The 27962-nt window shown below is 37.4% G+C and overlaps 1 protein-coding gene across 1 annotated transcript in view; it reads right to left on the reverse strand.

Annotated features, from left to right (window-relative positions):
* Positions 1–11399: 11399 nt before the first annotated feature.
* The window catches only part of CPLX4 (complexin 4), a 35102-nt gene continuing 18539 nt past the window's right edge, over positions 11400–27962 (reverse strand). The window contains exon 3 of the mRNA XM_001373890.4: positions 11400–12513. Coding sequence (XP_001373927.1) covers positions 12286–12513 — 228 coding nt within the window. The 3' untranslated portion in view covers positions 11400–12285. The remainder of the gene's footprint in view (positions 12514–27962) is intronic.

The following is a 27962-nucleotide window of genomic DNA, read 5'->3' on the forward strand; positions in this document are numbered from 1 at the left end:
ACTCAGAACCCCAAACAGGCATTCAGGAGAGGAGGGAAAAAGGATGGAGCTTCTCTTAGCATCCAAGGATGAAGACAGCTAGGAGAGCAGCACAGGGAATGCATGCACAGAAGAAGGAGCATGGTACCCTCAAAGAATAGTAGATTGGGCATCATTGCACCTGAGTTTCAACTACAAGTCTGCCACTCTCCTCCTGAGTGACATTGGGCAAGTAAGTCACTGACTCTCAATTTTCTCTGTAAAATGAGACCTGAAGGGTGCTTGTAATCGATGGCCTCTGATGTCCGGATCATCCTGAAATCTAGGATCCTGTGACCTTTCAGCTGAAGCCTCTGGGCTGAACTGCTTCTAAAAATGTATACCAAGTCTACAGTGGTCCTTCCTGTCTTGAAAGTCAAGAAGCAATCATTTTTCAATAGGCTTAGAGACAAGTTTCATTAGAACAAAGGTGATCTGTCATAGTAGTGCCCTTTCCCTTAAAGATAACTCAGAACTTCCTCGTTTTATTTGTCAGTTCCTATCAAGAAATGTTCTGAAGATCACAAATGAAATGCCTGGGGGGGGGTGTGAAAATGACATTTGGTGATACAAGCAGATGATAGGCAAGGCTTCTTTTTCCTTCATCTAATACTACCTCTCATTCCTTTGACCATTCATTGACTCTTGTCTCAGTGGATTTTGAACATTGTTTTTCTTTGTGATAAGAGTGGTATCAGTATATTTCAAAAGAGCTATGAAATTCTTAAATAAAAAAGATTCCCAAAGGACAAATATGAATCATCTCTTGGTCATCCAAGCTGATGAGATAGAGAAAGCATGGTTGACACTTCATTGAAAGGGAGTCTCCAGTGGAGGGCTCCAGGGATCAGTCCAACAGACATGGGCTCCTTGACGTTTTTTTATCCCATGTTTTGGACCAAGTGGGAAATGACATCATCAAATTTATAGATGACCCAAATCTGGGAAGGAGAGCTAACAAATATAGTGTCAAGATCCCAAAAGAAATTGACAGGCTAGAAAATTGGGCTGAGGTTACTACATGAATTTTAGGGTGTATAAATATAAGATCTTACTGTTGGGTTCAAGAAATCTACAAAATAGGAGAAGAACCAGTTCATCTGCAAACTAGCTAGGAATTTTAGTGAACTCAAAGCTCAATATTAGTACTATCATGTGGCAGCAAAAAAAAGCAAATGTGATTTCATGCTACAGTAAGAGGGGTATAATTTATCAGAAGAACTTACAAAAATAGTCCTTCTGGACTTTTCCTTTATAAGACCACATCTAGATCATTGTGTTTGATTCCAGACAGCACATTTTAGGGAGGGAATTGATAAAATGGTAGACATCCAAAGGAGGTAAGCAGAATGAAGAGATCACATGAGAATCAGCTGAAGGGTCTGGGCATGGTTAGTCTAGGGGAGAAAAAACAGTGTAGAGAGAGAGATGTAGAGAGATGATGGCTGTTTTTAAGTACTGTATCTGAAAGGCTATCAAGTGGGAAATGAATTAAACTTCTGATTTGTTGTTGGAACATTAGGTAGAGACAGTCTTTGACTGAAAATAAGGGAAAATTCCTTAAAAGAGCTACCCAATAGACTGAGAGCCAGGACTAGAGACAGGAGGTCCTGGGTTCAAATTTGACCTTAAGACACTTCCTAACTGTGTGACTCTGGCCAAGTCACTTAACCCCCATTGCCTAACCCTTACTGATCCTCTGCCTTGGAACCAATACACAGTATTGAACAGAAGGATTTAAAAAAAGAAGAAAGGAATTATCCAAAAGTGAAACTGGGTTCTTGCTAACTGAAGGACTTCAGAAAAGGCTGGATGACCAGTTGCCAGGGTTTTGTTTTGTTTTTTAATTTAAAATTTTTTTTATTGTCACACATCCATATTGGTCATTGCTGTAAGAGAACACTCATATATAACCAAACTCCCAAAGTAAGACCAAAGATACATTGATGTGAAAAATAACTCCAACAGGTCTTTCTCTAGAGGTGGATAGCGTTCCCCATCATAACTTTCAGGATTATCCCAAATCAGTGTATTGCTGAGAGGAGCCAAGTTTTCACCAATAATCATTGGCCAATATTGCTGTTATGGTATGCAGTGTTCTTTCAGTTCTGCTTATTTTGCTCTGCATTAGTTCCTGCAGATCTCTCCAGCTTTTTCTGAAATTACTTGGCTTATCATTGCTTATAGCACAATAGTATTCCATTGCCAACATTTACCACAATTTGTTGAGCCATTCCCCAATTGAGGAATATCCCTTCAATTTCCAATTCTTTGCTACCACAGAGCGCAGCTATAAATATTTCTCTACAAGTAGGTCCTTTCCCCTTTTTTATTATCTTTTTGGGATATAGATCCAGTAGTGGTATTACTGGGTATGCACAGTTTGATAGCTCTTTGGGCATAGTTCCAAATTGCCCTCCAGAATGATTGGATCAATTCACAACTCCACCAACAATGCATTAATGTCCCAACTTTGCCACATCCCCTCCAGCATTCATTACTTTCCTTTGCTGTCAGGTTAGCAAATCTTCTAGGTGTGAGGTGATACCTCAGAGTTGTTTTTTTAATTTGTATTTCTCTAATCAAGTGATTCCAAACATTATTTTCATATAATTATTGATGGCTTTGATTTCTTCATCTGAAAATTGCTTATTTATATACTTTGACCATTTGTCATTTGGGGAATGGTTTGTATTCTCATAAATTTCACTCAGTTCTTTATAAATTTGAGAAATTAGACCTTTCTCAGAGATGTTTGTCATAAAAATGTTTTCCCCAGTTTGTTGTTTCCCTTCTAATCTTGGTTAGATTAGTTTTGTTTGTACAAAAGCTTTCAAATTTAATGTAATTGAAATTATTCATTTCACATCTTATAATACTCTCTATCTCTTGTGTGGTCATAATATTCTTCCCTTCTCCAAAGATCTGCCCAGTAAACTATTCTATGTTTCCCTGATTTACTTATAGCATAACTCTTTATATCTAAATCATATATTCATTTTGACCTTATCTCAGTATAGGGGGTGAGATAATGGTCTACATCTAGCTTTGGCCATACTGTTTTCCAGTTTTCCCAACAGTTTTTGTTAAATAGTGAGTTCTTATTTACAAAAGCTGGGATCTTTGGATTTATCAAACAACAGGTTGCTAAGGTAAGTTAGGGGAGCATTTTAATAAATAGATTCTCAAGAAAGTATGGTTGTACTAATTAGATGCTAAATTCCTTTATAAGCCTGAAATTCTGTAATTCTGGTATTTAAAATCCACAGATAATCTGAAACCTTATTCAGCTCCTACTTTCTTCCTTTTTTTTAAATCCCTTACCATCCCTCTTAGAATTGATACTATGTATAGGTTCCAAGGCAAAAGAGCAGTAAGGGCTAGGCAGTGGGAGTTAAGTGAAGGGCTAGGCAGTGGGAGTTAAGTGACTTTCCCAGGGTCACACAGCTAGAAAGTGTCTGAGGTCACATTTGAACCCAAGACCTCTTGTCCCAGGGTCTGGCTATCAATCCAACTGCCCCCACCACCACCACCCCAGCCCCTACTTTGAAACTTCTTTGCTGTCTATTAGACTTTTAACCTTATGACTGCTAACAAGTACAGAAGAGGTCATATTTTCTGGTGACCTTGGAAGGCAGTGCTCCTTGGGTACTGAAATGATCACATGCTCATTGGAAAGAAGTGGGAAGCCTGAATATTCTACAAATGATGTAAGTAAATCAGCTCTTGAAAAATCAAGCACTAGTTAAATGAACCCTCTTTAAAAACAAAACCAAAAACCTCCTCAAATGTGTAATTTTGCAGTTCAGAGGGACAAGCATTCTTCTCTTTAGTTTGAAAGTGATTGACTTGGGACTTTGGAAATCTTTGAGCCAGACAGTAAAATGGTGGTACTCCAGAGTTCTTAAGGAGAAACACAGACTATAAAAGTCAGGAAGGATCAGAACCTTAAGAGTTGAGCAGCAGCAACAGGAATGGGGTCAATCTCTCTATCTCTGCCCAGGACTTTATAAGCTAAGCCATAAAAAAATCACTGGTCCAGAAGTAAATGTTTAAAAGAGAAAGAAAAAGTAAGGGCTGAGCTTCAGCAGAAAGGAGAGACATCCAAGAGGGCCACAGACTCCCTAGACATCTTGGGACAGAAGAGAAGCACTATTGGACCCACCTCTTCAAAGACTGAGAGAATTCCCAAGAAAAGATAATACTCTTTCCCCAACCACTTTCTGTTGCTTGTCCATTAACAGTCAATCACTGGAAACCTACACTGCTTCTTTCCCCAAACATTTTTGGCAATGTGAATTCTGCCCCAACTATAAAGAGACCAAGGGTTAGCTAAAAATATGTATAAGTTAAAATTTAGGCAGAAAGCCAAACTTCTGTCCAAATGTTAAGAACCCTCATGACTGAGGATTCAGCTTCTAACTTTTCTTTCTTTCTTTCTTTCTTTCTTTCTTTCTTTCTTTCTTTCTTTCTTTCTTTCTTTCTTTCTTTCTTTCTTTCTTTCTTTCTTTCTTTCTTTCTTTCTTTCTTTCTTTCTTTCTTTCTTTCTTTCTTTCTTTCTTTCTTTCTTTCTTTCTTTCTTTCTTTCTTTCGCTTTGCTTTGTTTTCCTTTATATTTCTTTTGGTCTTAAAATTTTTTATTTAATTAATTAATTTAGAATATTTTTCCATGGTTACATGATGCATGTTCTTTCCCTCCTCTTCTCCCACCCTCCTCTCATAGACAATAAGCAATTCCACTGGGTTTTACATGTGTCATTGATCACGACCTATTTCCATATTGTTAATATTTGCATTAGGGTGATTGCTTAGAGTCCATCAAACCATGTGATCATCAGCTTCTAACTTTAATATAAACATCCTAAAGCAGCAGATGAGGAGACTATGAGAACCTGAGAGACCTTATATTTCTTCTAGGCTAAAGAAGAACTAATTCTTATTATAGGATGTGAGCATTTAAATTTTCAGAGGAGTATCTGCTATCCATTGGCTAACTGTCCCCTCCAGAGAATTACCCATAGACACTAGTATTACATATTGTATTAAGAGCAATAGCTTAACATCTCCCCATGCAAGTTAAGTTAATTTTCCCCTCAAAGGTACTGAGGTATTCCTCGAGCCTTGGTTCGTTCAGGGGACTGAATTCAGACTGTTAACATAGCTTCCTCATCACCAGAGTACAAAGCAGCCACAAAGAATACCAGGAGCTCTCTGATCTTTTGCTGGTGGGTATTTTTGCCCACTTGGATCAGCTTAAGGTGTTTTCAATTCCTAACCTTGTTGAATATCCTCTCCTACTGTGACTAATATTTTTGTTAACTGTTGAATGCCCCATGAATGTCTTAAATTTTTCTAGTATTAAACTTATACTGTGAGAGAATTGGATTAAGTCAGCTCTAGCCCAGAACTAGTGGCTCGGTCTCAAAGTACAGGAGTATAATGAGGTCCTAGGAATTGGGGATAGTCAGTACAGGGGAAGATGACCTTCATGTTTTATAGGTGCCTTTAGAAATAGTGGTTCCTTAGGGGCAGCTAGGTGGCTCAGTGGATTGAGAGCCAGGCCCAGAGATGGATGGTCCTGGGTTCAAATATGGACTCAGACACTTCCTAGCTATGTGACCCTGGGCAAGTCACTTAACCCCCATGCCTAGCTCTTACCGCTCTTCTGCCTTAGAACCAGTCTACAGTATTGATCTAAGATGAAAAGTAAGGTTTAAAATAAAAAGAAATGGTGGTTCCTTATGCATACCCTTTGATCCAGTAACACCATTACTGGGTCTGTATCCCAAAGAGATGTAAAAAAATGGAAATGGACCTGTTTGTACAAAAATATTTACAGCTACTCTCTTTGGAGGGGAAAAGAATTGGAAATTAAAGGGACATCCCTCAATTGGGGAATGGCTGCACATGATATATGATGGTGATGGAACACTATTGTGTTGTAAGGAATGATGAACACGATTTCAGAAAGAAGTGAAAAGACTTACAGGAATTGATGCAGAGTGAAATAAGCAGAACCAGGAGAATATTGTATACAGTAACTGCAATATTGTGAAATGATCAACTGTTGCTACTAATAGCAACATGAACGATCTAGATTCTGATAAATTAATGAAAAAGACTGCTATCCACCTCCAGAAAAAGAATTATGGGAGTCAGAATGCAGATGGAAGCATATGATATTTCACTGGTTTATTTGGGTATATGATTTGGGGTTTTTGATTATATAAGATTATTTTTACTTACAAAAATGAAAATTATGGAAATGTCTTATGTAATCATTCATATATAACCCAAATTGAATTGCTTGCTAGCTCCAGAAGCTGGGAGGGAAGAAAGGAGTGAGATAATTTGGATCATATAATTTTAGAAAACATATGGAAATTTGTTATTAAAATAAAATAATTAAATGTAAAAAGAAATGGTGGTTCCTTGGGACAGCTGGATGACTCAGTAGATAGAGAGCTAGACCTAAAGCAGAAGGTCCTGGGTTCAAATATGATTTCAGACACTTCCTAGGTGAATGACCCTGGACAAGTCACTTAACTTCATTGCTTAGCTATTACCACTCTTCTGCCTTAGAATCAATATACTGTATTGATTCTAAAATGAAAGACAGGAGTTTAAAAACAGAAAAAAGCTGTTTGTCAGCAGAAAGTCAGTTATTAAAAAAGTAAAATTTTAAAAAGGAAGTTGTAGCTCTTTATTTCAAGGTGAGTCTCACCCCTGGAAGATTAAAAAATAAAACTGTCTGTGGTCATTCAGAAAGAAGAGAACAAAGTAAATATATTTTGTGTTATTAAGTACTATAGTTTTGAATATTGATACATGTAAAACTCAGTGAAATTGCTCATTGGCTCCAGGATGGAAGAGGGAGGAAGGGAGGGAAAGAACATGAATCATAACCATGGGGAAAAAATCTAAATTAATTAATTAAATAAAGATTGAAAAATTAAGAAGAAAAAAGAATCCTATCTTGAAAATAATTCTGGTAAAAAAATTGTGTTAAAAAATTGTCTCTTCAGTGGAACTCACTTTATCTTCTGAGGATCCTGGAAGGATTGAATTTTGAGCAATGGATAAAAAGAATTTCCCCTTATTAGTAAAGGACAAATTCTGAAGAACTAGTTGTGCTCAAACCTTACTGGGGCTATGTACCTGCAAAAAGTCTTATCACCCAATATCCTCCAGGGAAGATACCCAGAAAAAGATCATCTCAGCTTAAAGGAAGTAATATTTATGTCAACTTATTGGTTTTCAATGCCTTTTCCAAAGTGACAATGCAGTTGAACTTTCAGTCCTCAGGCCTATATTTGTTTGTTTGTTTTTTCAAAGAAACAATAAATAATTCTATTAAAGGAAATGACAATAATGAGACAACATACCAAAACCCATGGGATACAGCAAAAGCAGAAGAGGGAAATCTATTTCTCTAAATACTTATATCAACAAAACAAAGAAAGAAAAGATTAATAACTTGGGAGTGATATTGAAAAAACCTAGAAGACCATATCAAAAACATCTTTTTAATTAAACACCAAATTGGAAATCTTAAAAAAGAATGAAAATATTTACCTTCTGTCTTATCATCTTTACCAGGTATTGGTTCTAAGGCAGAAGAGCAGTATGGGCTAAGCAATTGGGGTTATTAGACTTCCCAGGATCCTCAGACACTAAGAAGTGTCTGAGAACAGATTTGAACCTGGGACCTCCCATTTTCAGGCTTGCCTCGATTCTATATTTGTAAATGAACATATACAACCATTGAGGGATAGCACAAGAGGCCCCAACAATGAGATAATGAAAACTATAACAGATCCCTGGAATTTTAGGATTGTCTAAAAACTGTGCTGAAGAAATTGTTGTTTTGCTTGCTTGTTTTTCATTTGGAATTTGAGAAACCAAATGCTGTTTTGCAATTTGTATTTTGTTGTGATTCTTTGGTTCAAGCCACTCATTGTAGAGATTCATTTGAAATGACGATGCTAAATTCTCTCCAAGAGCACTGAGAGATTTCTGGAATTGAGGATGTAGACAGAAGGACCAACTGTACCTCATTTAAATAACTAAGGATAAGCAGGAATACTGCATCAATATAAGAAGTTTTCACTTCCATCCCTGAACTGTGAATTTTGAGACTGGTTCTTCCTGCCATCATTAAGAGAATATACTGAGATAAATAGCTTCAGCTTCTGTCTCCCAGGAAAATGCTTTGTTAAGAAACCAACACCAAGTATAACTCCACATCCTAATATATTTATAATAGAACAACTTTGTTTTAAAACCATGAAGGCCTGCTCAGTTCTGTCTACTATTTTAGTTGAAATTAATTCAGCTTGCTCCTGGCATCAAATTTCCTGCCAATCTTTCATCCAGCTAAGTTTTCTGGGAAGAAACATAAGATTTAAAGGGATAAAAAGACTGGTCTCGTGATTTCATGAGTATTGGGAACTATTGAAATAAGGAAATTCCCTCTGACAATGCAGGTTCTCTGCAACTTCTAGTCTTAAAAGAGCTGACTAGAACACTGAGAATATAAGTGACTTGTTCTGGATGACAACAAATGTGTATCAAAAAGCATGATTAAACCCAAATATTCTTGGCTGGCTCTCTGACTCCATCATGCTGCTTCACTGATTTTAAATCTAGATTAAAAACTATAGGTATTCCTTTCACATCTTGAGGGTAGGGGAGCAGCACCCCCACGGAATCTGGAAAATCTGAGTGAAAATTTTGGCGCTCCTTTCATACCTGAGAAATCTGTATTTTTTTCTTTTATGAGGTGTTTACTGTGTATAGTTATGATATTAAAAGATAAAAATGTGTTGATATTATATAATACTCTACGTGTTTTATGCATTTCTGAGTTTTAAAAGTTTTTCTGTGTCATCTGCTGGCCTTCGTGTGTCATCTGTAGCTTCTGCAAAACTCCCTCAAAATTCCAATTTAATTTTGTGTTTGACTCTCATTGTAAGGAAACCATGATGGGGAAAGTCACTATGTAGAAGAGATACATATATTCCCTTCCTCTTCCCCCTCCCTCCCAATAACTTGGGATACTTAATTATTTAAGAACCACTTTTTAAAAAACCTGATGGAAGTATTATTTAGAGAAGTTTTTAAAGAACCCTCTCCCCTACATCCAACTTACATGACACTCAGGCTCATTCCCTTCCAAACTTGTTCTCTTTAATCAGACAAGCACATTCTATTCCAGAAATAATGATTAATGTATTTCTTCTTTGTATGATGCACACATTTCAATATTGATTTCTCTGGAGATAAGGAGGATTCAAGGAAGGAATAAGTATAGGGAAATAATAAGTCACCGAGGGATATATTCGTTGTTGAAAAGACCCTTTTGCCAGCTAGTTGGATGGATGCCTTCTTTGGCTACTCCAAAGGCCAGTTTTATTCTGGAAATATCTCTGGGAAGGAGATAGTTTCCTGTCCTTTCCCACATTATATAATACAAATAACAAGAAGACTACAAGTGGAACCATGGCTTGGTGCTGTTAGAGCTATATAATACCTCTGGAGGATCCACAAAAGGGTTAGAAGCAGTGCTAGTGGCCATCCCATTCATTCCATTGGCGGCTGCTGATGTTCTCCTGAGAAACTCAGCATCATGCCATCTCCCAGGCAATGGTTCTATGTGTCAACCACAGTGTCCTCTCTGCAATTTATCATCTTGGAGAGTGACCTAGAGCATACCCCCACCCTACTCCCAAACACATACAAGCATACTATCCATCAGGACCAATCATGGGGAAGAAATGGGTATTGGGGCAGCTGGTATCAGCGTGGACAGAGCACTTAGAGTTAGGAAGACCTGAGTTCAAAGGCAGGCTAAGATATTTACTATCTGTTGGGCCCTGGGTATGTCACTTAATTTCTGTTTGCCTCAGTTTCCTCAACTCTAAAATGGGGATAATAATACTACTTATTTCCCAGGGTTGTTGTGAATAAAATGAATTAATATTTATAAAGTACTTATTACAGTGCCTGGTGCATATATAGTAAGTACTATAGAAATGTTAATTATTATGACTTAAAAGGAGATATTTTATATGTGAATTTATATAAAGATATTTATATACCAATATGTATATATATATGTATATGTACATATATACACACACATATATATGTACCCATTGACCTAAGGATAGGTAGTCAGTTCAGTTTAGTCAGTGAACTAAGAGTTAGACATTTCCTGATTATTCTTCTTCACTAGTGTATCTCATACCTGGAATGGGCTCTCTCTTTCTGTCTCTGTCTCTGTCCTCTCTGTCTCTGTCTCTGTCCTCTCTGTCTCTGTCTCTTTCTCTCTCTTTCTGTCTGTCTATTTCTCTTTCTCTCTCTCTCTCTCTCTCTCTCTCTCTCTCTCTCTCTCTCTCTCTCTCTCTCTCTCTCTGGCTCCTCTGTCTCTCTCTCCATTCCCCCCCCTCCCTTCCTCTCTGTCTCCTCCTCTCCTCTCTGTCTGTCTCTCTCTCACTGTCTCTCTCTGTCTGTGTCTCCCTCCCTCTGTTCCTTCCTCTTTCTGTCTCTCTGTCTCCCTTCCTCTCTGTCTTCCTCTCTTCTCTATCTCTCTGTCTCTCTCTCTCCCTCCCTCCCTGTCTGTCTCTCCTCTCTGTCTCCCTCTACCTCTTCTCTCTCTCTTTCCCTCTCCTTCCTCCACCCTTCTTCTTTCCAGCAAGACTCAGACCAAAACTCACTTTTGCAGGAGACTTTTCCAAGTTAGTGCCTTCCCTCTAGGAGTATCTTCATTTACATGGTGTATGTTTGTATACATATACTGTATGTTCTAAACAAATTGCTGATTAGCTCTGATGGAGGGAATTTGTACCTTAGGTGTTCCCTTGCCCCCCACCACAACTCCTAGATTTGAACTTTGGAATTTATTAGAAAATAGAAAATAGTTATTAAAGTTATTAAAACACATATATCCCAGAGTTCCATTTTATCTTCTGTAATAGCAAATTCCACAGCTGATCATGGGTGCCAATTGGTGGAGGAGACAGCTGGACAATCAGGAAACATGAATATACAGCCTATTTAGGGAATCAGGAAGATCTGCTCACCACTACCAAATCCCAAAATAATTTATTTATGCCAGGAATTTGAGATAAGAGGAATCAAACAAGGATAGACTACTAGGGCTAGAATATCCCCTCAATTTGCAGGCAGAGAAAATAGGGATCATAGAGGAGAAATAATTTAACAGAAAGATATAAAATTTTAAGGTTAACAAGACACACATTTAGTGTATCCTTTTACTATTTAAGGGGCCTTTTGTGGTGGAAGTGAAGAAGGGAATAGAACAAAGAAGCTTGTTGTCACAGTAGTGATAAATGTAAAACAAGGGATGCCATTTCCAGAAATTACATTTTATTTTAACATTCATTTCTGTGCACAGGATATGTTCCCTCCAGAGCATGCTGGATTCTTGTAGGCAAGTGCGATTCTTTCTTGATCAAGAATAGCTGCTTTGTCCATCCTCCCTTTTTCTACAGTGGTGATGGTGCTGAATTATACCTCAAATCCACAAAATCATCAATAACCCTCAACTTCATTTTATGATGTAGGAAGGTGGGACAGCAGGATTGTGTATTAAGGGAGAAAGACGGGACTTTTCACCCAGCTCTATAGCTAATCTGATGAAAAACCTGTCCCGTTGAGATGGATATGGAAGATGACCTGGGCCTTCATGAATTGCCTTTTGCAGCATGAGCCTGAGAAATGTGTGGTCAGTTTTTTCATATTCCTTGGAAGAAACTGTAATAAACTTAGCAGTGTTAGCAGCTCAGACACTATCTCTTCTAGCTTTTGTGCTTCCTGTTTTATGCATCTTTTCCAGGTCCAGGTATGCAAAATACACCCACACTTTCTTTACAATAAGGGATGCCAAACACCAAGATACAAGTTAAAATGAGTCACTGAGTAGGAGAGAATTTGACAGAGAATTTCAGTCTGTCTTTCTCTAGGCTTCATTAATTATTTTAAGGGTCATTTCATTAAATAATGTGGTTTCTGTACCATACAAATATAGGAATTTATGCCTTTAAAATATAATATCCTCTGGCCTCAACATGGTACTACATGGGCTACAGGACTAAGAATTTGTCTGATGCTTTAGCGGCTCAGTCTCTCATGCTAGTCACTATTTTAGACACACGGTGCTTTCTGAAATGCCATTCAATGGTACTATCCCCTCAGCGGCATATTTACCCATTGTCTGCCAGACTACACCAGTTCCTAGCTTTCTCACATCACAGAACATTTTTGCTCTGCTGTTTGTTTCATTTCAGTGAAGGTGGCCTGGGCCTTTTCTTTGATTGTGTCCAAGTCCATGTTCTGGAGATTCTGCAGCTGTCCAAGGATGGAATCTTTATCTTCCTCTTCTTCTTGATCTTCATCCACCATTTTCCGAAGGTCTTCAGGCAAATCCACATCATCTCCAGCCATCTGTATCTGGTTCTCATCCATTTCACTCTATATGAAAGGGGGGAAAATCAGTGAAAAGAATATTAGTTGGTCTAATGTTATTGAGTAATAACAAACTGCTCTACTTTGTGCCATGCCACTGTCCATAAATAAGGTTAGTGTCAGTCTCAACCTATATATAGAAATGCTTCTACATAAAAATGAACCTGACTTAGAATAGTTCTCTCTCTTTCTCTCTCTGTCTCCCTCTCTCTGTTTCTTCTCTCCCTCTCTTTCTTTCTCTCTTTTTCTCTTCTCTCTCTCTCCCCTTCTCCCTCTGTCTCTCTTCCTGTCTCTCTCTCTCTCTCTCCCTCTCTGTCTCTGTATCTCTCTTCCTCTCTGTCTCTGGGTCTCTGCCTCTGTCTAGCCATTCATCCATCCATCATCCATCCATCCATCCATCCATCCATCCATCTCTGCCTCTCTTGCTAGTCTCTGTCTCTGCCTATCCTCCTGAATGTCTATCCGTTCATCTGCCTTTCTCTGTCTGACTTTCTTTCTATCTACCTGTCTGCTTCTCTTTTCTGGTTGGTCTATATTTTATCTACATAGACATCCATTTATTTTTTTTTCATATTTGTGATTTCATTATCATAGGGAAATCCTGCTATGGAAACTCCTTCCACAAAAGTAAGACAGCAACCTGTCCTCTAACTTAGAGTTTTTAAAGAGTTGCCTGGGACACTGAGGTTCAATGAGTTGTCCATGGTCACAGAGCTAGTGTGTGTCAAATGTAAGACTTGAACTCAGGTTTTCCTGATTCCAAGGCTGACCCTGTAGATGCTCTACTCTGCTGCCTTTCTGTAAAGCTCTATGATATTATGAAAATAAGACACTTTCCCATCCATGCCAAAGTGACATTGGGGGAGTGGGAGGGAGAATATTTTTTCTATGTTAATATTACTATAAGTATTATTATTTTTTAAAATAAAATTATTAATTAATTAATTTAGAATATTTTCCATGGTTACATGATTCATGTTCTTTTCTTCGCCTCCCACTCCCCTTCCCAGAGAAAGTATTATTATGATCATTAATTTTATATAAATAATATTGAGACTCCTAACATGTAAAAATCTATAACATACAGAAGGAACTTATGGTTTGTATGGATTTCTTTCTTTTTTTGATTTCTTTTTAATTCCTTTAAAAATATTTTTCCATGTTTACATGATTCAATTTTCTTTCCTTCCTGTCTTCCCTCCCCGCTCTCAGAGGCAACAAGCAATTTATGTGGCTTTATTTCTAAGTAGTGAGGAGAGCAGTTTTCTCCAAAATAGCCCTCTGCTTGTTGAAATCCCTTATAATGCCTTTCTCTCTGTAATCAAAAATCTAAAGCTTAATATGAAAATTCCTCTTGGAGAGGTCATCACTTTGCTTAAATTCACACTAAGAGGTAAATGATTGCTATTATATTTGCTAAAGGCAGCTTTTCATGGAAGGGCATCACTGAGTGTCTTAAGGTGAGAAATTGGGAAGGAACAGAAAAGTGGGATAGAAGAGAGTGAGGAGGAGAGGACCGGGCAGGGAGAAGGGGAGACTGGTGACCCTTTGCCAACTTCACAGCTTGTTAAGTGCCAACCCTGAAAGTCACATGAAGATAAAGCGGCTTGGACAGTGCTACTTTTCTTCACAGATGATTAAGCTTAGGCTTCTCTACCAGGATCAGAGAGTTTAGAACAAGGGAGGAGATAGTCTCACCATCCTCAGCACTGACCAGACCACGTGTGGTGTATTGCATCCAGTTCTGAGTACGACATTTTTAGAAGGGCCCTGATAAAATAGCTAACATTTATATAGTTCTTTAAGGCTTGAGAAGCGCTTAATATATTTCTTCTCATTTCACTTAGAGCAATTCTGTAAGATTGACACTGTTAATATCCCTATTTTACCCATTGGCTCATTGGCTATAGGAGAGGGGGTGGGAGGAGGGGAAGGAAAGAACATGAATCATGGAACCATGGAAAAATATTCAAGATTAAATAAATTAATTAATAAAATTTTAAAAATAAAAATTTTTAAATCCCTCTTTTATAGTTGAGGAAACTGAGGGTTAAGTGACTTGCCAAATGAGGGTTAAGTGACTTGCCAAAACTAGTAAGTGTCTGGAGCAGGACTTGAATCTAGGTCTTCCACGCTCAAAATCCAGTCCTTGATGCCACCTAGGTGACCAGTGTGGAAAGAATCTTCAAGAACAAAGGCATCGAACACATGGCCCAGAGGTGCCATGCAACACTCCTGAGGACAATCTGAATCAGATTGAAATGCAATTGGCAAATATTTAACAAAATTAAGGAAAATACAGCAGAACACCGATAATATCGATTTGTGATCTTCTAAATCGATAGGAAGCTCACTTATCGACTTATAAGCCAATAGGGAGGGGATCCTCATGGATCATTTTGTTGTCTTCACTGAGTCATTTTTCAGTAGTGTCTGACTCTCCGTGACCCCATTTGGGGTTTTCTTGGCAGAAACACTGGAGTGGTTTGCCATTTCCTTCTCCAGCTCATTTGACAGAAGAGGAAACAGAGGCCAACAAGGTTAAGTGACGGGCTAAGGGTCAAAAAACTAGTAAGAGCCCGAGCTCATCTTTGGACTCAAGTCTTCCCAACTCCAGAGCCTGTGCTCCATCCGCTTTGCTACCTCGCTGTCCCCTGTATGGTTTCATGGTCCCCGTTTCTGCTTGAGTTTGACACCACCGCTTAAGATCAGGCTGTAGGATGACCAGTTGAAGCAGCTGGTGATATTTAGCCTGGTGAAGACTTAGCCAGGTGGCAGGATGGCTGTCTTGAAGTATTTAATGGGCTGTCACATGGAAGAGGGATTAGTCTTATTCTTCTGGTCCCTATAGGGAAGAATTGGAAAAGGAATGGAGGTTTTAAAGAGACATACTTGATGTCAGGAGAAACATAGCAAGAATGAGAGCTATCCAGAGCTTGGAGGAACCACCCCACTGGAGGGTCCTTCAAGGAAGGCTGGAGGAATGATTTTGTTTTTTATTTTTTTATCATTTTTAATTTTCATTAAAATTTTTTTACTCTTTGGTAAAGTTTTATTTTTTTCCAATTACACATAAAAACAATTTTTGGTATTTTTTTCTAAGATTTGGATTCCCAAATTCTCTCCTTCCCTGAGAGAATAAGCAATTTGATACTAGTTATACCTGTGCTTTCATGCAAAACATATTTCCATATTCATCATGTTGTTGTGGAAGGAGACACACAAAAAAAACTGAAGAAAATAAAATATTAATGCTTCTAACTGAATAGAGACTCCAGCAGTTCTTTCCTTGGAGGTGGATACCATTTTTCATTATGAATCCTTTGGGATTATCTTGGATCATTATCTTCATCAGAGTAGTCAAGGCAGCTAGGCAGCAGAGTGGAGAGAGATACAGGCCATGGGTTCAAATCTGACCTCAGATACTTCCTAGCTGTGTGATCCTAAGCAAGTCACTTAATCCTGATTGCCTAGCCCTTGCCACTTTTCTGTCTTAGAATTGATATTAAAACAGAAGGTAAAAGCTGTTTGGTTTTTTTTTTTTAAGAGTAGCTACTTTAGGGTATGGTAACTTTCTCTGAATGGATCATAATAAATCATATTCTGATTCTATATGTAGCTGATATACATTGCCTTTTCTACTATGCTTTAATAGAAATGTTTACAAGTCCCTAAAAGTAGTTTAGAGGATTTAAAAAATCAGCTCAATCATACCAAAGTATGTTTTCAAGAGGGTTTTTCTGATCAAAATCTAATGTTGGGCATATCGATGTAAAAAATAATCCAATTTAAAAACAACTAGAAAATATTTTGTGAGATAATGAATTTTTTGTAAGAAAAATTTTGTAAGAAAAAGTGACTATTTTTATATAGTTAATCTCATAATTCTAAATAGTTTGTGTCTCAAATGACTATTTTTAAATTTTCATGGGGAAGGTTTTCTGAACTGCAAGTATTTGAATTATGTGCATTTCTATATAATTATCTGAAATCCAAATATGCTGTTAGTACAGTATTTCTGTGTCATTTTTGAGCTTACCTATAACAACATAGTCAGCTCTTTAAAAAAAGAATAGCTAAATCATTACAACTGTTTATTGTACAATATTGCTGTTACTGTTGTAAAATGTTCTCCTGGTTCTGCTCACTTCGCTCTTCATCAATTCAAGTAAGTCTTTGCAGGTTTTTCTGAAATCCTCCTGCTCATCGTTTCTTCTAGCAATCTATGCCTGATTTTGCACTCTTTGGAAATCATTTTCAGTTGGGTATGAGCCAAACAACATGGCCCTCGAGGTCACTTCCAACTCCAAGATTCTATGATTCTGGAAAGAAACATCTTCAAACTCTCAGACAAGTTGCCGTGGCCTCGGGAAGAGATGGACCTTGATTGAGTTACCAGACTGTTTTAAGGATAAACCCCCAATGAGAAGGGAATATATTTTGTTCAGGTGATAAAAAGAAGTATCTTTAGTTTCTGAATAGTACAAAGAGTGACTGTCCTGTCTTCTGTGAAATGAGTCAATGAATTCTCAGAGCACTCTGCAGCCCCTTGTGGTTTAAGGAATAGAGAATTGGAGTTGGAGTCAGACAGATGAGAGTTTCAATCTCACCTCTGATATTACCAGCTTTGATGACGAGCAAGTCATTTGAATTTTCTAATCCTCAGTTTCCTTGTTTGTAAAATGATTATGAAAATACCTGAAGTATTACTCTCAGACAAACCTCTCTAAAGCATTTGGCAAAACTTAAAGCATCATATAAATACTATCCATTATTATGATTCTTTGACTTAACATTTAAAAACTATATTTGTGGTCCAAAGACCAACATTCAAATCCTTGTTCTTCTATCTACTACCCATTTGACCTTGGCTAAGTCACTTCCTTTCTGTGGTTCTCAGTTTTCCAATTTGTAAATGCAGGGGGTTAGGCTAGAAGAACTCTGATGTCCTTTTTCTAGCTTGAAATTCTATGAAGCTTTGAACAATAGGAGATGTTTTAAGGAGAATAGATTATGCACATCCTTCTTCCAGCAAATTTACTGTTTCTCCTGGAGTAGCTTGGAGATCCTACAGCAGTAACCCCAGAAAAATACTGAAGCAAGATTTCCTACTGTAAGAGCAAAAGCAGATACTTTGGGAGGGAGAGAGGTAGATGATGGAAAAGGAATTCAGAAAGCTCTTTTCCCAGAGGAGCTCTGAGAAACAATTAAACCCTAAAACAATAAAATGAAATCTGCCTTGGGAAAAGAGAGACATGGAATAATAATAGTGTCATAACAAATGTTACCCTGGCCCTGGCCAAGGTTTTTTTGACCCTCTAAATGCTTAAAAGATTAATTAGTTCTTCATCAAACTGTTGTGAGGATTAATTGGCTAATCCTCACAATAGCTCAACCCAGGCTCCTAGCCAATCTTCCATTTAAAAAATGTATTTATGTCTTTATTACTCTTTCTAGTGGCTCTCCCACTAGCTCAGGGGCCTCTGGGCATTTTTTTTTCATGGGGTAGAACAAAAATATGCCCTTTGCTGATGTGTTTTATAAGCCAAGTGTATACAGGGCTTGTTCTTTACCCTTATGTTTTCTCGAAATTTGGGTGTTTTCAACCCTAAGTAAAAATATAATATTTTATTAAGCAATTGGAAAAATAGCTTATGTGTGTTTCTGAAATTGGCAACAAAAGGAGATTGCTCAAAAAGGACAGTGCAGACTCTATGACCATGCCTCCTATGTCTCTGGTGCCAGGGATGTTGGCCAGTGATATCTGGGTCTGTTAGCTGGCTTAAAATAAACTCCTTGATTTTTATTCTGTTTTTCCTCTAATTCAGTAATGATTCCTGGTACATAATAGATGCTTCAGGAGTGTCCATTGGCTGATTAATTTTGCCACACTTTTTTCCCTGAAAAAGTATCTCTGTTTTTCCTTCAACAAATCTAGCATAATCCTCTTCATCCACCAACCTCCCTCCTTAGCTTGTCGTTCAAAGATTTAGAATTCAAAGGTGCCTTACAAATCAGTTAGTCAAGTTCCTCATCCTTATTCCCATTACCACTTACTAGCTGTGTGACCCTTGGCAAGCCACTAACCCCTGTTTGCATTAATTCCTCATCTATAAAAATGAGTTGGAGAAGGAAATGGCAAACTATTCCAGTATCTTTACCATGAAAAGTCCAAATAGGGTCACAAAGAGTCAGACAGGACTGAAACTATTGAATAACATTCTCATTGACAAAGGAACAGAGTCTCTAAGAGGTAGAGTCGCTTATCTAAAGTTGTCTTTTTTAAAATTAGTATTAATGTGGACTATAGAGATAGTGTCAAGGTCAAACCAGGATGCCCTGATGGCCCCCTGGTCAGATGGCCAGATGTGGAAGGTGAAGGAAAGGAGGGAATCAAAGATGATCCTAAAATTTTAAGCCTAAGAGATTAGGATAATTATGTTTACATCCAAAGAGATAGAGAAGTTAGGAAAAGGGGAAAGCATAATTGGCCAGCCAGTCAATAAATATTTATTAATGAGCCAGGCAGTGTGCTAAGCATTGAGGATACAAAGAAAGACTAAAGACAGTCCATGCTAGTGAGGAGCTCACACTCTAATGGAGGAGATAATATGCAAACAACTACATGCAAACAAGACAAAATAGGTACCCAACTGGACCAATAGGAAATAATTGATAGCAGGATATTAAGATAACTAAAAGGTTTTGGGAAAGGCTTCATGAGGAAAGGAATCCAAGGAAGCCAGGAGGTATGAAAAAAGAAAACTATGGAGGAGAGAATTCCATGCAGGAGAGCCAAGCCAGTGAAAATAACTGAAGTGGGGAGTTGAAGTGGCTTGTCCAACGAACAGGAAGGAGACCACAATTGCCAGTTTGCAGAGTACCTGAGGGATGGGGGCAGATAAGGTGCAAGAAGACTGGAAAAAATGGCTGGTGGCGGTGGGGGGGGGGAGCAATGAAGACTGTACTGGAGTGGGGAAGGGGTTTATCACAGACAAATCAACTAAGGAGAAGATGTAATATGTTTGGGGTATGATGAGCCATGAAATACCAATGGAAAAATCAGATAGAAATTTTGATCAGCAAGCAGTTGACGATTTATTTATTTGGGACACAGAAAGATAGATGATGGAAAAGGAATTCAGAAAGCTCTTTTCTCAGAGGAAAGAATTAAACCCTAAAATGATGAAATGAAATGAAATCTGCCTTGGGAAATGAGAGACATGAAATAATAGTGGTGTCATAGCAAATATTGTGGACTGGGACAGGGCTTTTTAACTCTCTGAACGCTTAAAAGATTAATTAGTTCTTCATCAAACTATTGTAATGATTAATTGGCTAATTCTAACAATAGTCCAACCCAGGCTCCTAGCCAATCTCCCCTTTTAAAAAAAATGTATTGATATCTTTATTACTCTTTCTACTGACTTTCCCACTGGCCCATTAACCTTTATTCGTACCTACTATGTGCCAGATACTATGCCAAGTTCTGGGAATACAAATTAAAAACTGAGAAAGTACCTGCCCTCAAGAAACTTACATTGTATTGGTGGGAGACTACATGTGTCTCTTTGTGTATAAATATAAAAGTGCATGTGTGTGTGTGTGTGTGTGTGTGTGTGTGTGTGTGTCTAAATATATATGGGAGTAAAGGAAGTGAATTCTTTTCTGGGGAGTAACAGGGAGCTAGCCAGATGGCAGTAGATTGCCATGCCCTTTCTAGAAGCAATGAACATATTAATTTAATTATTGTTCTCAGAGCAAGAGATAGAAGTTGGGAGGAGGGCAGGAATAGTGGCAGGGCAGATGGCAAAGTATCTAGGGTAAATGGTTAAGTGGGTTGTAAAATTTGGTTTGGAACCGACTAGATATGCTGGTTAGTTGACTGTGTCCTTACTCATTCACCAATCAGGACAGCTCAAATTAACTTCCAAAGCTGAGTGAATTAACTGGAGGGGAAGAAGTCCATGGTCCCTAGAAATCTGTTCCATAGGATGATGTTCTAGTTGGGGAGAAGAGAGGCAAAAGCAAGGCACAAGACAAGAAGCCCAAGGTGTATGGGAAGTTAAGGGTAAAATTAGGCTGTGGATCTGCCAAGAAGTTGTAACTGAATCCCTAGGAGCAGATGAGAATGGAGAGAGACAGAGAGGTTAAAAAAAAAAAAAAGAGCATTAAGATACACAGTCATTGGGCAAGAGGAAGAATCAGTGAAAGTGTTTGAGGACTGGCCAGAGAGCTAGGAAGAAAACCAGGAAGGACTTACTAGCAGCACAGAAACCAAGGGAAGAGAGAGAGGATGCAAAAAGAGGCAGTGGCCAATAAGTCAAATACTACAGAAAGAGTTATGTGGATGAGGACTGAGAAAAATCCATTGGAAGCAACAATGAAAAAGTCATTGGTGATTCAAATATACAAACTAAAAAAACTTTTTCCCAACAATAGACAAAGGACAAGAATAGATAGTTGTCAACATAATAAATGAAAATTAGTTATTATTATACTTATTAAAATTAATAATCACATGAAAATTTCCAAACTATGAATAACACAAATTAAAACAACTCTGAGGTTTCCCTTTAGCACCATTAAGTTGGCAAAGATAAGTCAAAAAATTTTAAATAGTGTTGGAGGGAGTATAGGAAATCGGGAACACGAATATCCTCAGTAGAATTGTGAATTGGTCCAACCATTCAGGAAATCAGCTTGCCATTAAGTGAGAAAAAGCACATTTTATGGTAGCAAATATTTTAGACACAAAGTGGGTGTCCATTCAATTAGGAATATCTAAACAAATTGGGGAACAGGATTATATCATAAGAAATTATGAATACAAGCTCAGAAAAACATGGGAAAACTTATGTAAGCCAACTCAGAATGGAGAACCAAGAGAAAGATACATACAATGACTAAACTAGTGTAAATGAAAACCACACTGAAAGAAATAAGAATTCAGATTATATTTAAAATGTAGCTTGATTTCCAGGAACCCATGGTGAAAACAACTGGCTACTTCCTCTTGGTAAAGAAGTGTTGAACTACAAGTGTGAATCGTTAGGACTTTTGTCCTAGACACTGTGTTGATAGGTGATTTGCTAATACAAATATTTACTGCATCTGCATTGCCACATAATAGGATTCTACATTTATGTGTGGAGTTTTCTGGGATGTGATAGTGGTATAAATAAAAATTTTTTTAAAAGCAATTACTCTAGAAAGAACTATTACACTCAAGTGATGGAAGTCAGAAGCCAGACTGCAAGAGGTTAAAAGAACTTGATGAGGAGGTTGATGAGGAAATGGAGAGAAAAACACCAAAATAGCCTAAGCGTTCTTGGAGGTTTGCTATGACAGGGAGGAAAGATATAGGACAACCGTTGAATGGGACTTGTGCTTCATATTGGTTTTCTGGTAATTGCGAGACATTGTTTTGAGTCTTTTCAAACTCTCCCTTCCCTCCCCTTTACCCTAGACAGAAAGACATGGTTAGCCTATGACCATGAAATAGAATGAAACTAATTGGTTCACATTGGGATTAAGTCCATCTCCTTGGTTTCATTGACAGTGGGTCCCAACTAACCTAGAGTAGCCATAACAATGTAATTTAAAAAGATTGTGAAGCTCTAATTTTCCTGGACCTAGAGCTTATATTTGCTTTTTATAATGAATTATTTCATTAAAAACTTAATATTGAACATCAATATGAACAGCTAAATTTTCTCATCAATTATATATGCTTTTTTAGTAACTGTGCACAAATCAAGGCCAATGCAGAAAATGTCATCATAATTTTTCAGTCAGTTCTCATCAGCATTCTTTTTCTATTCATTCTCATGCACTTTTCCTCCTCCATATAACTATGGTCATAGTTAAGATATATTCTATTCTTCCACCGCTATTTTAATTGCTTTGTACTATTTCATGAAAGTGTTTGCATATTTCTTTGTAGTCCTCTTGATTGTCACTTTTAATTTTGGTATAGTACTCAGTTACTTTAGGGAACCATTATTTGTTTAAGCATCCCCTTGTTGAACATCCAGGTGGCTTTCAGTTTTTTGAAATTGCCTATAAGACTGCTCTGAAAATCTCAGATAACTCCTTTTTGCTTTCAATAATCCTTTCAGGGTATATTGCCAACAATGGAATTATTGGATCAAAAAGTATGATTATTTTTCTAACTTTTACTGCATAGATTTTCACCTTGTTTTTTAAAAAGTATTTTGTGCTTTTGATAGGAAAACCCATCAAATCAAGCAATATTTATTCAATATCTGCTATGTACCATCATACTGTGCTAAGCACTAGGGATATAAAAAGAGCCAAAAAGCAGTCTCTGCCCTCAAGGAACTCACTGTCTAATGAAAAAAAAAAAAAAAAGAACGGATCTTCAGATCTCTCAAAAGACCTTCATTTTTCTTGTTCCTGATGGCAGAGTAAAGTTTTAAATTTACAAGGAAAGGCAGGTATTTTCTCCACTTACATAAGAGGAAACGGAAACCAAGGAATCCAGAGGGATTAGCTCTCGTGCAGATAACTAATACAGGTTAGTGACTACATTGAACTGTGTCTTCCCATTCTAAGTCTTTAGAATCCTCTTTCTAGTATACAGTTTCGTTTCTCAGCATCAGAACCTTCTGCTAAATGAGCACATGGGTGAAGAATACAACAAATAGCAACATGGAAATGGAACTAACTAAGCCTGAAAGAAAGAGCCAGGATAGAGGAATGAAGAGAACAGAAGTGGAGTATATATGGTGGGTCTTACTCAGGCCCATTTCCTGTTTTCCTGCTGAACAGCTCTCCTGATGGAGAGTGTTGGTAACTCAAACAATGACTGTTTTGTCCAACTTCTCTGTTGCTGTGGACCAATCCAAAGCTGGAGAACCCAGGATATTTTGACACAGCTCACACATCAAAGATCAGCATTAATGCCTCATTACATCCCTAAAATGAGACATGACAGTGGTTACAAGCTGATATGAGCCAACATCAGTGCTAGCAGCAGGAAGTGTTCAAGAGGGGACGGACGTCCCAAGTCTGAATAAACCAATGGATGAATGAATGAAAGACTAGCAACATCAGGGGGCTGCTAGGCTCTTCCCATATTTTTTTCCTTGAGTAAGGGGGGACCGATTAATGTTAACCATTTATTTACCTAGAAACTCTAGAGCCCCATGGTATACTCTTTAGTGTTTGGAAACCTATCTGCAAATTCTATCATCAGCATTTTTTAAACTGAGAAAATAACCTATTAATTTTTTTGCCCATTATAGAATTAGCCTTCTGTTCTCTATTTTGTCCTATAGTGATTAGATTTGCCCTATTCTTCTTTCCTTCTCTCCTTCCATCCTTCCTTCTTTCCATCCTTCCCTCCCTCCCTCCTTCCTTCCTAAAACCCTCCTTCCAAAAACCCTTAACTTCTGTCTTCAAATCAATATTAAGTATTGGTAGAAGAGTGGTACTAGGCAATTGGGATTAAGTGACTTGCCCAGAATCCACTCTCCTCCTTAAAGGATTACTTTTTTCCTACTGTCATTTACTGTTGATTTTCTCCTAAAAATTAATGTGACTATTTATTGTTCCCTTGTTATGAGTTTTATTCAGCCTTTGCCACTCCACAGATCCTTAAAATGGCATTCTTTTTTGCACCAAAATTGAACTATGACTCTAAATCCATGTCACGATGATTGTATCCACTGGTTTCTGAAGTGAGGTCCCAAATTCTTCAGCAGGACTTACATTCACCATACCTCAGTTTCTACATGGTAAAAAGTTTTGTCCATAAACAAAAATCAGTTTGACTAAAGTCAGTCAAAAACCAGTTTATTTCAGTAAACACTTGATATTGTGGTCTACATGATAACAAGTAACTAGTATAATGAATTGTTTTGTTTCATTGTGTTTTGGCTACTTATTTTGCCATTGCAGAGCCACAGCATTAATGAGAATTGTCTTTGTGATTACTGGAAAAAATATTCATTGGATGCCCAGCTGTGGATGGTACCAATAGGGTAAAAAAACATCAGAGGTGTGGGGTATGCAGGATGTAAACTAGGATGGTTTCTATCCTCAAGAAGCATATAATCAAAGACATACACATTGAAATGCCCAAACATAGAGGCCATACAAAGAACAAAAATCTTTCAGCAGAAACATTGACTAAGTAGCATTCCATGTAAACATGTGTCAAGGAAAAAGTCATAATATAATGGATAGAGGAAAGACCTTGATGTCATCCTGAGTTCAATTCCTTCCTCTAACACTATGGGACTGTGGGCAAGTCATTTACCCTATTCTATTATATCCTCTTATACCTGTTGTTCCAAGCAATTGAGACTGGATATTATAGTGGAAATTCTACACACCTAGGAAATTATTGCTGTAGGCAAAAAAAAAAAAGAGTCAAAGGCAAAATAATTTGGGAAGTGGACTACAAAAGACTAGATACATGTATTTGTCAAAGGCAGCAAAGATTTTGGATACTGTGGAAATGTATCCGAAATCTTTGCTGTGTTTGAGAAGAGAATCAGAGGTTTACTGCTGCTGCTGCTATTGTTGCTGCTACTGTTCTTCCCTTCCTCAATCATTCAGTCAACCCCTTCCTACACTGGCTTGGGATTTAATTGTTAGAAAATGGATTCGGATGATTTGTGTTCACTGAATGTCTATCATGGGCTAGACACTGTATTGAATAATGGACGAGTGCAATGCTCCAAGGTTCAAGCTATGGACATTTGGGACTTCTTTCTTTTCTGAAAACAATTCAAGGATTAAATTCTCAAAGCAGACTCCTGTGATAATACATTTTTTCCCTAAATGGAACACTTTTTAAAGACAGTGCTGCTTTATTCAATACATTTTCTATGCTATTCAGAGAAAACCCATAGTCAATTCAAAACAAATGATGCCCTACATAGATGAGACAAACACCAGGTGTAAATAAATCATATTCCTCAGTGGGGGGTGAGACATTTTTTTCAATGACTAACCAAGATTGACAATTCTGTTAATAGGATTAAGGTTCATTATGGAACTCTTTTCTTTTATTAATTTGGTTTGACTTGCATATGGATTTGGGGTTTGCTAAGAGGAGGGGCACGTTTTAGTCTCAAAACAGTCTGGTGGTTTTGTTTATTTTATTTAAGAGGAAGAAAAATTATAACATTTTGATATGAATCTAGTAACATCAATTGTCCCTTATAGTAAGAACATCACTTACTTTAAAATAAAAATTAAGCACCATGACTTGTAAGTCTTAAAGGAACTAATATGAATATGACTTGTGGCAGAGAACATATTTCCATTGGTTTTATATTCTTCTCTCTGGGGTGTTTGAGTTTCTTTGATTACCTTAGAATATTCTTTTTCACTTAGATCAGTTTTAATAACTCTATTGATTTGCACAATCTTTTCAGAAAAACAGGGATTTGATCCAAATTATTCATCAAAAGTCAAAACAAATCACTCTAATTTGCTGAACCTCAAAGAAAACCAAACCCCCAAATTTTTTTCATACTGATCCATGGATGCAAAGTTCTCTTTTGTTTTTAAACTGTCTAACAAATCTGTGCTAATCAGGACTAAATCTTTTATCTTTTCAAAACCTGTACAGGGCCTTCCCTAAGTACAATTTGGAAAGGAAAACTCTACTGCCCCATCTCTTCTATCTAGAGAAAGAGATTTGATCACTCACTTCTTTTCTATTATGATTTTTTAAAAGTGTTATTGGGGAATGGAACCCAAAGAAATGAAATTCTAACAGTGACATGATTTTGTTTTACGAGAGAGGAGGATATTTAGATCATCCCCTCCAATCACCCAATGTAGGCAACCATGTTATCTTCCTCATCATACAATATGGATATTGAACAAAAGAAAAACCCAATAACTCATTTGGTTCAAGTCCCCTTTGATGATAAAAAAAAATACCATTTCAATGTCTTCCTAGAATAAGATCCACTGGTCTGTAACTAATATATACTTCAATCCTTCAAGGAACCATGATGTAATCAGTATATCCACTGTATCTAATAATATAACTATGACAACTTAGTAAATGGTCTTCAAGAGTTGCTGCAGCTAAAAGAATCATCACCCTTTGACCAAACTAGTAATGCCCGTCTATGAATTCATGATTAGTTCTTAGACGACAGACATACGGTCTCTCACAAGGCTCATATTAATCTTTCTTGTTTGGGAAGAATTGGTAGAGTTTGTGCTCCAATGGCATTGTCTCAGGTTGAACCCCAGATCAATTCCATGTCACAAAGAATAAGGATTTTAATAGAAATCAGAAGACACATATACAATTATAGGTTCCCTTTATAAAAAGTATAGCTACAATTATAGAGATTGTTTAACATTCCTGCCTGTTGTATTATTTAAGAACTTGCATCCTTGAGGAGCTGAGATCCAAAATGGAATTTCCTTTTTAAAAAAGTCATTGGTCGGGGCAGCTGGGTAGCTCAGTGGATTGAGAGCCAGGCCTAGAGATGGGAGGTCCTAGGTTTAAATCTGGCCTCAGACACTTCCCAGCTGTGTGACCCTGGGCAAGTCACTTGACCCCCATTGCCTACCCTTACCACTCTTCTGCCTTGGAGCCAATATACAGTATTGACTCCAAGACAGAAGGTAAGGGTAATGGTTTAAAAAAAAGTCATTGGGGTGGATTCTTCATATAGCTGGTCAATCAATACATATTTTTTGACAGGCACTGGAACTAGACAATGAATTTTACTCACATTAAGAAAGGGGTTGGATTTTAGCTGGGAATAAACCTGACAGTTTCTCTGAAGAAAGGACCATATTTTGAATGGTCCTTGAAAGGACCATTGGAATGGTATTAGAAGACCAATAGTTTTGCAGTGATGCTATATGGCTTAGAATCATAGTTTACCATAACTTCTGAGGAATGAGAACTAAAGGTCATCTGAGAGAAGGCACATGGTGATTGTGTATATATTGCAGCCTGCAACTAGTGATAAATTTTATGTAAATAAAAATACAAAATATATCATCATGGAGGACTCTAAGTATGCCATATTACATATTCTGGAAAAAATGGTTGACATGTTGATTGGTTTTTGCTGAACTGCTTTCCCCAACCTGTTTAAACATCTTGTTGCAAGGGATGATTATCTGGGATGGGCAGAAGAAAGGTATACCTCCAGAAATGAAGTGGTAAAACAACAAAAAGAATCAGTAAAAAATGTATGCCTGGGAAATGAGGTTGTTCTATTTCTGTAGCAATAGTGAGAAATCAAAGATGGATGGGTCATACATTGTATTGGTACCCACACAATAACAAAAAATCTAAAAGATCTAGAAAGGAAGATCAAAAGTTCCCAGTAAGATGAGGCTGTCTACCTGTGGAAGATTTTAGAGAAATATATGGACAAAAAGCCCAATAGAATGGAGAAGGCATGTATGATTGCGATCCCCATTGTATATTAGAGAGA

This window comes from Monodelphis domestica, chromosome 3 (assembly GCF_027887165.1).
Source record: "Monodelphis domestica isolate mMonDom1 chromosome 3, mMonDom1.pri, whole genome shotgun sequence".
Lineage (NCBI taxonomy): Eukaryota > Metazoa > Chordata > Mammalia > Didelphimorphia > Didelphidae > Monodelphis > Monodelphis domestica.